We start from the raw sequence: 13,809 nt of genomic DNA, 5'->3' as shown, positions 1-13,809 counted from the left end.
TTGAGAGGTTCTTTTGTTGTTATTATTACACTTTTGGAATTTTTCCCCAGAATGCCGATTAGTCTAAAGACTCATTCTGATCTTTGTAACATCAGAATTACTTTGTATTCCCATTATCTCAGTAGAATAAAAACAGAAAGCAGCAAGAAAGCCCCAAGTCTGCATTACACAACTACTTGAAAAAAGAATCAACATATTTAAAATGTACTTAGTCAAATTTTAGGAAATTGTTTTTACTGCCATACATTCAGAAAATGTCACAGACTTTGCTGTATGCGAGTTGGAGAGAAGCAAATCTAATATATGAGAACCTGCCTATGGAGTAGCTGCAACATTTACAAGCATTGAAAGCAGAGAACTGTAGAATAGCACTGCTAGGAATATTTAAAACTGTGCAAGTTACACCCAAACTTTCTCATAGAAAGGCCTGTTCATACACATTGCAACCATTAATATACTTGCAGAATAATTAATTCAGAAGTAGATACTGGAAAATTTTAATTTATTTAAGAACTGGATTTTTGGCTTGGTTTTTTTCCGAACAGAATGCCTACATTTTCCTCTATAGACACAGTCACATGCCTGCTTCAGCAACAACCATATGCACATTCAAATTTTCAAGAGCAAAGAAATCATTATCTGCATATACACAGCTGAGAGCAAAATTAAGTGAATGAGTCAACAGAGGAAGACCTGCCTTTCTAAATGCATATCTGCGTTTTTCTGTGTACAGTACTCAATCACTGAAAGACTGCAAAGTCATATTTAGTTGAAATATTTGCATATTAATTAATTATGTGTCTGAAATTATTGTGGGATGCTTAATGTTACATTTGGAACATAAATACCAGAAGAGCCTCAGGTACATATAAATTATTAATAGGTGAGACCTATTAAGTCACCTAGCTCAGCTTCTTTCAGGCAGTACTATTCTGCGTAGTATAAGTGGCACCATGTACCACATACTAGCCCGGGTTCCAAGAAAAGAGTGCAACTTCATAAGGCAAGGACAAATTATAAACTAAACCAATATTTAATCATTCATAAACCTGCTTTCCTGAAATCAATGAGATGTCTAAAAGAGGACTGAGAGGGATCTACTGGTTTGCTGAATCCAATCCCTGGTAGTACAGACGAAATCCAACATTGTCACAAACGAGTATTTCTCTGTAATACCAGGGACTGGATTCAGCAAACCAAGTAGATCCCTCTCAGTCCTCTTTTAGACATCTCAGTTTCGGAATATATAACTTCCTAAACTCCATCTTAAAAGTAGCCAGGGATTGTTTCCCACATAACTTGGAGAGAAGAGATAAAATGTCTTTTTTTTTTTTAATGAATAACCTATTCAGTAACAGTAACACCATCAAGACATTTCTTCCTCATAATTATTAAAATCCCATGAAGCTGAGGAAGATCTGCTTATCAAAAGGCAGACACAGAACTTCCAGCTGGAGGGTATAGACTTTTTAGAGCATTTTGTGGAAATTTTTCTTTTCCAATGTGCAATTCACTCTTCTATATACCTTTCAGAAAACCCCAATACAGCAGTATTTGTACACCAGTAGAGTAGAATAATTCCATGTTTTAACTGAAGTTACAATTCAAGTCACAAAGGACTAATTTTTTGCAAGATTTAGCTAGCTCAAAGTGCCTTCTACAGCCTAACACACTGCCCTTCCCTTCATGTTTGTTATGGAAGTAGTCAAATAAAACCATCTTCAAAATACCCAGATACTTCTGAAAAATAGGTACTTTAGAAATACTGATAATGGCTTATGTTCAGAATTTATACTGGTATTTCTGACTGCAACTAACTTTGCACTGCCAAGAAATCCCTGAAGATGAGCAATGTGAAAATGAAAATGAGGAGCTCCATAGTGAAAGTTTTCTAAATCATCTATATTAAATTATACAAGTCAACCAATTAAAACCTTTTGGCAGCACTTATTACCTAGTTGCTCAATTTATGTGAAAGGATTTACAAAAATACCCATCACCTTGGTCTCTAGGTACTGAAGAGAAATACAGATTCCAGGAGTTTGAAACACCAGGATTATTCCCCAAGGCAAAGGGGTTCGATATTCACAGCTTTCTGCCCGTTTGCTCGGTGTGCTTTCAGAACATTGATTCCAGGCAAGTCACACTGCCTGTAGTCAGTATGAAAATAGTCCAAATGGACTTATTCCTAACTCTGGTGCTGTAACTTTGCTAATATTAATATTCCTTTCTTTACAGGGCATTTTTATTCCAAAGGCCCTAAAAGTGACCTCCCTTAGCTACTGCAATTTCATGTGCAATGGCACTACTAAAGTGCAGTCTTTGCCAGTTTGTGTTACGACAACAGAAAAGAGAAACTTCTACATTAATAGAAGTACCCTGGCTACTTAAATATTGATAAAATCTTCCATGGTCTCAGGTTTTAAAGACTCAGAGGAACACAGAGGGACAGACTGCAGGCTTTACAATACCTGAGACAACCGTGTGAGCATTTTTTATGACATCTCTGTTCTTGCATGGAATACTCTTCAAGAGAAAAGATTTTAGCCAATCAGCAAAGCAAGTTACTTTTTTTTTCCTTCACGTTAATATTCTGCAAAAGATTGGACTTGAAATTAACCTTGCAAAGCACAAACTCACATGGGAATGTGAATAATTAGACTCATTTAAGAGAATTCGCCCCTCTGGCAGAGCTGATTAAATTATTTATACATTATCTTTTCGTATAATTGTACCTAGAATTGTGTAAATGTTTGGGGGGGTTTTCCTAACTTTCAATAAATTCATAATACATGTTTTTCAAGTTGGATACATCACCTGCACCTGTGACAACAGAGAATGGCTCATTTCTAAAATGCTTCAATGAGAAATTAATCCAGAGGGAAACAGAAGCATGCAATTTAAAAGCTTCCACAATGACACCATACCGATTAAAACTCATCAACTGAAGAAATAAAATCAGTAAGACAATAAATCTTGGAGTGAATCCTGTTACCTATTTCCACAGGACTGCAGCCACATTACACTAAAATACGAGTGCTACTTAGCTGAGAATCAGCTCCGTGATGTGACCCTTTATCTGTAAGTAAATACTCCTTGCTCTACTTCCCAAGTCTCTCTTTGCTAAGGATCTCAGATTCTGGATAAAACCTGAAAATCCTGTCAGAATAAACCACTAGGGTGAAAAAGGAGATCTGGCTGGTGATGCTAACGTTCATTTCAGCTCTACTAAGTGCTCTTTCTCTCTTTGATAGCAATAAACTCGAGAAAGCTTGAGATAATGATATTTCAAAGGGCATTCCTGGTACAAAATAGTAACTTGTTTGCTACAGTCCCAATTAAACTGGAAACCAATTGGTTCTGTGGAGGTCTGTGAAAAGACATCTTTGCATCTATTGTAAAATTCTAAGTATCTTCTATAGTTACATTGCTTAGGTAACTCTACAAACATATGCACACGGTGAAATTCCAGCTGCGTTCTTTAATGTACTATTAAAGCAATCCAAAATGGCTTTTAAGGGCTCAGGATTTCACACTATTCTTTATAATTTGCTGCAAGTCCAGTTAATTTTTCCCCCCTTTTTGCAATTCACTATACAGTTTCAAAAAACAAGAGTATTTTAATGCCTCTGGTTATGTTTTTCTTTTACCTCTGCAGCAACAAAATAATAGGTATGGGTCTCTATTTGGAGATATATGCATTAGAGAAGAAAGTGGGTTAGATGAAGAAATCCATTAAGCTGATAACATAATCACATACTTATTCATTCAAGTTGTGTATGGACAGGAGTGATAAGTAAGAAAATTACGTATTCTGATTAGCAAATTAATATTTTTATTAAACAATAAATCTGCAGTGCAGTAATTATCCCAAGGCTATAGCTGTGCTCAAATCACCTTAACTTCTTTAAAAGCAACTCCAGAAAAAGGGAGAGACTGGTCTTTGCCAAGAATGCAAAGGCCTCAGCTGTAATTAGTTTTTCACAGCCAGGCTCAACTCTTCCAATTTATTTATTTTTGGAGGATGGCTAGATAGCATATATTTCCATAGCACTATCCCATGCCTGAAGACACCGAGATCTGACACTCCAGCTGTGTATCATTTGCTTTTGCTGCAATGTACATTTCAGCTGTATGGCAGGAGAGTCTCAGACAGTGATTCACTGCTTAAAAAATACTGTTTAAGTACCTCTGATACCACTACTTTGGTGATCAGACATGCTCCTTCATCCAATTCTCTCTAACTGGCTTATAGTCAAATTCCTGAGATAGAAGTCAAGTTAAGGTGATGAGAATAGTTTAAAAGCAATTGCTTCTGACAAGGATCATCAAGTATTGTCTATCAAGAAATAAAACCAAACAAAAATCTTGAACTACCACTATTGCAAATTTATTCACATTTTCACAGCTCCCTAAATCTGGACTTAAAGACTCCTAAAAGATACTGAGAATTGCCTGTATTTCTTGAAAACAAGTCATCCTCGAGGTCCTTATAGACCCTACTCACACAGCCTTACTGCTATAATTATCACGTATTATTTGAATTACAGCAGTTAGTTATAAAGACTGTAATTTGCACCAGATAACATACAAACACACAACTGTTCCTGCTCTGAAAAGCTTAAAAGCTGTATCCAATTAACATATTCTACAATAGATGATGACCACATCAGAAATAATATTGTGTCCAAGCTGGGTGTAGTTCTGCCTCAACAGAAGCACAAGAACCAATTCAATGCCTGTTGCAGAAGCTGTATCTGTCAGTGTTTACAGGACAGAGTCATTTCGGTGATTCTAGAAATGCAGTTCTCTCTTGGCACTTTGCACTAGGGACACAGAATTTTTCTTACAAATGAGCCTGTTGAGAGTTCATGAAAACCTTCATTTACTATTGGGATTCTATACAGTTCAGAGATGACAACTTACAGTTACACATACTTACTTATTTACTTATTTTATTCCTCAATTGACACTAAAATGTTTCTTGTGTGAATTTAATAAAAGAATACCTACTGTATTCTTCCTAACAGGTAGCAAAAGCACACATCAAGGACCTTCCCAGCTACAACATTTCTAAAATCCTCATTCTAGTGGTCACATGAGATACTTTGTTTAAAGCTTAAAATTATTTACTTCATGCCACATTTGGCTACAGTAGTTACAAAGAACAGGTGCCTGATGCATTGTTTAATTACACGCTCATGGAGTCAGCATGTTCCCCAGCCTAGCAGTCAGAGAATTCTTTCCCCCTTTTATATTATTCTTAATTATTATTTATCTAGTATTACATAGACGATTAGGGTGGACCCCTACAGAATCTAAAACAATTTAAAGAAAATCAGTCTTTTTTTGATCACTGATACCTAGTGATAATACTGCTTAACAACTCCATTAAAATTATGATAGGGTTTTATTCTGTTAAGCACTGTCTTTCTGCAGTTTAATGTATACCAAAATATTCTTACTACAGTACATACACAATTTCAACATTTGAATTCTGCCTAGCTTTGCTTGTTCATATAGGTAAGGTGTGGTACGTAGTTAATATTTTAACATAAAGTGGTTACTGTACTTTGTTCAAACCATCACAGTTTGAGACTTAATGTTACAAACGTCTTATAAAGGAAATGCAAACTAATGTATGAAAAAAATGTAAGAGAAGCCAAAATGCATTTCACTATGCCTTTTTTGTCTCCAAAAGTACCGATTAAATTTACTTTAACTCTTATATTGGCTAATGAAGACTCAGTCACCTTCCTATCTCCTGGGATGAAGCTTAAACTTGATATTTGGAAATTCAAGCTATTCTACACCCACCTGACTGCAAATCTGTCTCTTGATTTTCATCTGGCTTTATTTTGGATACCATTATTTGTGAACTCCTCAGTACAATGAGGAAGTCCTCCCAACAACTAAACAAGACACAAAGTATTTTTTACTTCCATGTGAGCAAGGATTTATTTCTGAATAAGTCCACCAAAGGAGAATATCAGAATTTGCATGGGTTGGCATTCTAGACAAGAAATAACATATATGTACTTCACCTGACCGTAGCAAAACATTCTTCTTTCCCCTTCAATAACTACTGTAGTCAGAACAAATAGTGGAGTCATACTTGCTTTTCCAGATCCACAACACTAATTGAAAAAGCCCAAAAATACTGTCTGGAAGAGCCCATTTATAAACTTGGTTTGTTTGTTAAGCTTTAAGTCAGTATCGAAAAAGCATGAAAACTCTAGTCAGATAGGAAAGGCATCTCAGGCCTCCCTACAAAACAGAACTTTAGTTTTCTGGGCATCTGAAAAACACAGTATGCATAGCTTATACTACTTAATGCAAAGAATCTTTCCAGGAATGAGGGACCATTTTTCATGATTTCAAGAATTCTCTTAAATACCCTTAATCGCTACCATATGTATACAGGACAGCACTTTCTTGCAGTCCCATCAGCAGCACTTTATAAGCTTTATACTGGAGCTTGTTCTGTATATGACCTATGATCTGCTGCCACTCATACATATGATGCTTTGCTGACACAGAAATATTCATCATTGGGAATAAGAACTATATAAGAACTACAGTACCTGCTGCCAATGTATTAATCACATCTTGGCAAAACTAATTACTGAATTATACCAGTGTAAATGACCTTCAAGTTATCAGGTGATTTGGTATCTACAGTTGCATTGGTAACTTCAAAATAATTTCTTTTTAATGCACAAATACTCTTAAGCGGAAAGATCTCAAATCCAAAAGTTAACAGGCAAAGTCAATGGAATCTGCCGCTTTTCAGAGCTTCAAAAATCAGATCACCTAAAACCAAACTGAAATTAATAGCTAATCATTGGAAATGGATAGCCATGAATTTCCACCTAATATAGTAATTTTTCAAATGAAAAGCTCTTCCATTGCTTCAGGTAAGAGTAACTTAAACACAAAATTCTTGGGAGAAATAAGCAGGCTTAGGTACTACAACACTTTTCCTAAATTCATCATCAAATGACTAAATGCTAAGCATTGGCAATGTAAAGATTAATTTCAGCGGACGACAAAGTTTTTGCTTCTGATTACCTTTTACAAGGTTAGAATCATGACATATTTTTTTAGAAAACACTAGATTATTTTTCTCTGCCCATTAAAGCAAGTGATCCCTAGCAAAAAACCATTTTCTAGTGCTCAGTGACATTTTATCCCATTACAGACAATCTCTATGGAACAAAGGTACACCAACTTACATTTTTCCAAAACAAAACCATTTTCCTACCATTTCTTGATCTCTGTTACCTTTTTATAGGATTTCTCTCTCCTGAAGAGTTTGCCACTTTATCTAATGCAGACTTAGAGTATGGATGGAAGTGATGGGAAGTGGGATCTCACCAGGCAACACTGAGATTCTGGGCTGAAATTCCAGCAAACATATTTGATTCTAACAGTCTTTGTTTAGCTGAGTATAAAGTGGGGCTGACTGACCGACCTCAGTATTCTACTACAAATACTTTAAAATATTTCTGTTTCAAAGTATTTCATTGTGTTAAAGTGTGTCAATCACTTCAGTAATACAGAGGATGAAAGATCTCTATTGTAACCTGTTTACAGTGTAATTATCAGCAGATGAGAAATGGTAACAGCAAATAATCTAACAGTTAAGTATCGATACTTGGTGTATTCACAAGTTTCATGCAACAAAATTTATTCTTTTTTTTTTCTTTTTTTTTTTTTTTTTTTTTAATCCTTTTGCCTCCACACAGCTTTGCAAGAACAAGGCACTGGAACCCTCAGCATTTCTAGTAGTTTACCTCACATTAGAGTACAATGCAGCATTTATCAAAATGCACAAAAAACCTCCAGCTGACAGTACTCACATGTGAGTTAGGTGTCAAAATCTTTATTACTGTCAACTCTTATTTTTACTAGAAGCCCAGTACTCCCCTGCTGAAAAAGAAGTGGAGACTAAGAGTGCATTACATCAATCCAGAATCTAATCAACTTGTTGAAAATAGCTTTTATCCCCCTCCATTGTTCAGGTAGGAATGTTTTAATTAGAAATTCTGTTTTAATTAGAAAAGCAAAGCAACTATTTCTCAACAGTTACACTTCAAAAAAACTTGCCAAACTGTGAAAACAGGGTATATAGTGCCTCTGCAATCCTCTACTTACAACTGGCAGACATCTACATTCTCTTTTAATAGAGAGAGACAGAGACAACACATGTGGGAGAGGGAGAGATTCTAGGAAGTAAAGAATAGAAGAACACGGATTTGCAAAAAAGCTACCTGAATGTTGCTAGTAGCTAGAATATGACTCCATAGTATAATATATACCTTTTAAATACATGATACAGATTGGCAGAATGTTTCTTGATACAATAGGAAGTGCTAAAATACATTACACAGAGCTCTCAAAAGAAGAGAAATCATACCGGCCATCTCCCCAAACAGAAAGCCTATGCCTGAGGAAACCAGTGCTGCAGGTGGGGGTGGCAGCCGGTTTTCATGCAGTAAAGAATTTATTTTTTTTTGAGAGCACAGAAATTACATCCTTGTGCACACAGCTTGTGCACAGTCATCCTGGCTAAGGAATTTTTATAGAAGCAACCTTATCTCCCTCAAGGGCATAAACTTGCCAGCTTACAGCTCCAGAAATACCAAGTGAATACTGCAGATTTGCCTTCAGTTTAGCATCCAAATACTTAGCACTGAGGCAGGTAACGGGTATTTTTCTAAGACTAACTATCTTCTCCAGCCTTGGGGCTGCTGCCAGAGCACTATATACGCACTATGTTCAGGTGCACAATGGGCTGCCACCAACTTGGTATCCATCAATGCATCATATTATTTTGTTTTTTTCCGTTTCTTTTTTGTTTGTGGTTGTTTTCTTTGGGGTTTTTTTTGTTTACTTCTTAAGTAAATTAATTTCCCCAAGACATGGTGCCTAATGATCTGACTATCCATGGCATGCTTCAAATACTGGAATACATTAGACTATAAGAAGGCCCTATGGTGATTTGCTAATTAGCTTAACCCTTTGGGGACACGGAAGAAGGAATTTTTTATTAAAACAGGATAACCCTGGACTATATTGATCTGACTGAGAAATGAGTATTTTAGTCAAGATGAGTCTCAAGATGAGTACATGCTGGAAATGGTGATGTTGTTTCCATAGCAATGCCATGACAGCCTCTAGAGTGAAATAGTGTGCTACCAGGAAATGAAGGGAGTTCAAGTGCTATGAGCTACATAGTTCTGTGAGCAATCCAAATACATTCTCATAAAGAATATTTAGTACAGCTAGATAGTCCAAAGATTGCTGCTGATGTTAGGTAAGCCTTATCAGTACACTTCCAGCAGTGCTGTCTTCTCATTCACTACACCCAAGATGACTTATCTAAAGGCTTAAGCTACAGGCAACACTGCTAAGCCATTTCAGACTGAATATTAAAAAATACAGCAACCTCCACCTCACTTCTTTTCCAGTGAAGAATATCATCCATAATTAAGGCCACTGACTCTCATTCTCCATAACACAACCAAACACATTAAACCTTCCAGCAAAGAAAAGCCTCATATGTGCAATTATTTACCAGCTGACATTCCCCCTTCTTTTCCTTTCACCTCCTCCTCTCCCTTGCCTCCTCCTGCCCAAATAACACTGAGCAAATCTGCTTGCAAGTGGGAAGCAATGTACAGAAGTCTTGCATATTCCTCATGAAAATTTACACAGCCGTAGCATGAAACTCACGTGTCTGTTTTTTACCCCAGTTAGTGTTTATGCTAATACAAAAGCAAACCAGACAACCACCAACTGTATTTTATTTGCCTAAGGCTTTACCCAAGGCAAATATTCTGGTTAAATTCTTCAAAGCTGATTTAAAATATTTTCCAAAGGAGACAGAAAGAGAATTAACTTAAGGGCTACATTGCTTTGCCTTTTCATTTTCAAAGAAACGAACAGTTCTCAGTGATTTGTATAACTGCAAAAATAATCGTTATAACCCACTGTTCTTGAATAAAATTCTACAAGACAAAGTACTTTACTTGAAAAACACCCTAGTACACCACTGCCAATCCATCCTTTCTCCAGCGTTTCCCTTGCAATTTGTAAAGATGTTCAAACATGAGCTGAATGTCCAGAAACTCTCCCAGTGTATTTGTTTGTGTCATTGTCACAACCAGCCTCTTGGGTAAACAGATAGTAGTTCATTATATGTAGCAGTGCTGCCTCTGAGGGAAAGCAGAAAGACAAATACACATCACTATCAGATCCCTTGTTAACAAATGCCACTTCAAACCAAAATGTTTTCTATTTATTGTTTTAAACACATATTCCAGGGAATCAAGCCTTGCATGTAAAAGAGCAAAATGCTTCATTTCCATTTTACATGTAGTAAAAAGATGTGAAGCCAGCATCTTTAAGTCTGAGCCTCCTGCTGCCTGTCCCCCTAAGTGTACTGTAGAAAGCACCAAGCCCAGCAACGTTCATTTATAATTTAAACTGTTTGCTTGGCAGAATTTTTCCATCTTAATATGTCTAGTCCTAATTGCAACTGGCACGCCCAATGTTTTTACCAGAAGCTCATCTGCTTCCAGGAGAGTTTTAAGTTTTCTTAAGTTAAACTCTCTCTTTAAGGAGAGTTTAAGGGTTTTCTGCAGGACAGAAATGCAGTTTCTTTATAGGACGGATGTTGAAATCTAGTGAAAAACGTGCCCCTGAAATTTACAAGGACTTACAGGGCTCAATACGGACAAAGAACACCTGTGGAAAGACTGATTCAAGTTTAACTTACCCCTTTCTTTCAGGTATCATGGTCTTCCAGTTAATTCCCCAAAACGAGCAATATTCTGTAACTATCTCACCTTCTCTTGGAATAAATATCTCAACCTTTCTGTTTATCAAAGAATTAATTAAAAGTAATCTGCCTGATGGCCCAATTTGGACAACTGAGTACAGATACAGCTTATATTGTCTGAAACAGAAATGGATACAGACTATTTAACTTAGTCTGCTCTCTTGAATACATACTGGTACCCAGCCACAGAAGTCAAACTGCTGCCACCGTGGCCAGCTTAGCAAGAACAGTTTGCCCCTAGCATTTATCATCCCTTTACCTAGTGTTCTCTCCTGTCACTGCCTAAACTTTCTCATCACAGTCCTCCCAGATGTTTGTTCATGTGTATCTAAAAGCAGCAGTAATATCTGTATCCCGATCCAGAACAGAAATCCAGTTATACCAAAGTCATCCGCATAAGTATCACAACACCGCTGTCTCACATACAGGAAGTTTCCTACCCTAAAACTCAGAAACACACTCTTAATTTTCCCCCTTGACATCACTCTCAGTACATACTCAGAAACTGAGCATGCTACGATAAATTTTATCATGTTTTAAGAGTTAAATCAATGATTCTATCAGAAACTCTGAAACAATTTTTATCAGTAAATATTCAACAAGAGTGTGCTAATGCTTGAAACAGAGTCCACGTAACCGTCACCAATATAGGAGCTGAACACACGTGAGTAAAAGCCATAACACCCTGAAGAGGTTTTCAACCTCAAATAATTTTGCTATCTATAATGTTCCATTCAAGACACATGGTAGTAGTTACAATTTAAGACTGGTTTTCAGCTCTTTCCTAGTATATCGCTAGAATTTGAAACATTGGAGGCCAAGTGCTTCTGAAGCCTGCATACAAGTGTTCTCATACAAAGCACAAATGAAATGTTAATAAGGGTTATGAAATTTATAGTTTTCATAAGCAATTTATTTACATTTCCTGCCTCAATTTCCTCACCCACAAAATAATAGACAAATTAATCTATCTACTAGCCTCTTAATCTTTTGTAAGGATAAATTGATCAACATAAATAAAGCATGTGAAGATAAAAAACTCTGCATAAACACTAAAAGTTATTTTACACTACCATACTCACAATACTTTTGTACTGATTGCATCAATACTCCCATAGTAAGCCTTTCCTCTTCAATGATTTACACACACTTGGGGTTTAACAATTCATTCGGGGCTGATATTTCTGGCAGTAAGCTTTTAGTGTGCCAAATGACTTAAAACCTCGTGTTGTCCTCACAAACTATAATAACTATTTGTTTTTTTAAAAAAACTTGTCAGAAACAGTTAAGAGTTGATTGATTTAATGAAAATGTTTCCTGTGACATTAACAAAGCATGGGCTAAGCTCCACAGATGATCTGGTCTATGAAGGAAGAAATACAATCACCAGAGACAGGGAGAACACCCTGTCACATTGGTGCTGTCTTTTAGGAATTTGCCTGCAGCAGGACAACCTCACTTTGACATCTAATAATCTCTCATAAAAATCCACAAAGAAATATTCTTCTAACGCCTTTTGAAATACTTGAAATCACCAAAGGAACACAACATTCTGAGTTGGCCCCATAACCTATTTCTCTTCTTATTGGTCTTTTATGTTCTGAAAAACACAGAGAATCACTTTTCTTGGCTACATTTTATTTTGTTCCTCCTCCAAGCCGCCCTGCTGCAGTGCAAGGGGCAGCCTCACAGATGACTGGAATGATCCTACAAACACAGCTTTCAGGATGGTGCCAGCACTTGACACAGCAATGACTGCGTTAATCACAGACCCAACAACTCACACAAAGCAGCTGAGTCTTACTCCCAACCTGTGCACATCTCAGGCATTAGGGTTCCGGGAAGCAGGGTGATGGAGAACAGGAGGTAAGGCCAGGGTAAGGACTAACCTTTCATCAAAGCAAGGTGGAGTAGCTCAGTGTGAAGCATCTTCAGGAGATAACAGTATATTCTAGTCAGGCAGATAGTTACCATTCAGCTGGCATCAGTTTCCCATTTACTTGTCATTAACCAAGTCCAAGACTAATTTTTCACATAAAATTCCCTGATTTTTTGCAACCTTTTAGCTGTCTCTTATGATATCTGAGCTTTTCTGTTACAAATACCGCAGGGATTCTGATAAGTAAAGGTATATTTTAAAATCTGCAGAAAAATATTGTAAACCAGTTCTATTAAGCCCCATTAATTCTACCAACACTGAGAAAGAAACCACAATAAAGGATACTGAAGCTCCTATCTGTGATTGCTAAATGCCAGAGGTTAATCCTGAGATCATCTGCTGACATGTATGTCTCACAGTCACTGTTGACAGATATTGAGTTGACATGATAGGTGTGACCATTAGCAAAGATTCTCCGGGGAGTGACTTCTACCATCAAATCCATAGGTTTCAATACAGGCACCTGCCAAAAAAAAAGAAAAAAAAAAAAACACAAAACACAAACCAAAAAGAGAGTAAGATTTTGAATAATTTCTTGCTAGGATTATGAGAGTTTCAATGGAGAGCAAGCAAAGATTGTGACATTGTAAAACTTCTCGACAGTGTACGCAAGCTGAATTTCCCCGTGGACGAATTGCTGAGCAAGGCCATCCTTGCCAAGGAGGAAGGACAGGACAGGAGAACTGTGGAGAGCCAGGCAAAGCAATGGAAAGCCTGGACCGTGAAAAGGGAGTCACTGGAAAGACGAGAATGTGGGAAGTGGGGCACTGACAGCTGGCATAGAACAGGCCAGTCCCACTGCAGGAGCTACTGTCTCACACGTGCAGGAGGCTTTGGCTCTGACAAGCAGTGAAGTTCCAGTATTTTGCTTTTGCTGAGGAGTTTGCTGTTGGTTGTAAATCACTTATAGTATTTGTTTTGCTACTTGATGTCTCTCTTTCAAAAATGTCAAGTGGTGAAAAGGTTATAATCCCAGCAAAACATAATAAAGTCTTGGAAAACAAAGCCAATGTGTACTGACATA

The 13,809-nt window shown here is 37.0% G+C and overlaps 1 protein-coding gene across 1 annotated transcript in view; it reads right to left on the bottom strand.

The window, feature by feature from the left end:
* The window catches only part of PPP2R2C (protein phosphatase 2 regulatory subunit Bgamma), a 209,737-nt gene that overhangs the window by 40,945 nt on the left and 154,983 nt on the right, over positions 1-13,809 (bottom strand). The window contains 1 exon segment of the mRNA XM_080373473.1: positions 13,071-13,248. Within this exon segment, the coding sequence (XP_080229599.1) occupies positions 13,071-13,248 (178 nt within the window).

This window comes from Falco punctatus (assembly GCF_963210335.1).
Source record: "Falco punctatus genome assembly, chromosome: 1".
Lineage (NCBI taxonomy): Eukaryota > Metazoa > Chordata > Aves > Falconiformes > Falconidae > Falco > Falco punctatus.
The sequence above is the reverse complement of the archived record's forward strand: the minus strand, read 5'-3'. Positions and strand labels throughout refer to the sequence as shown.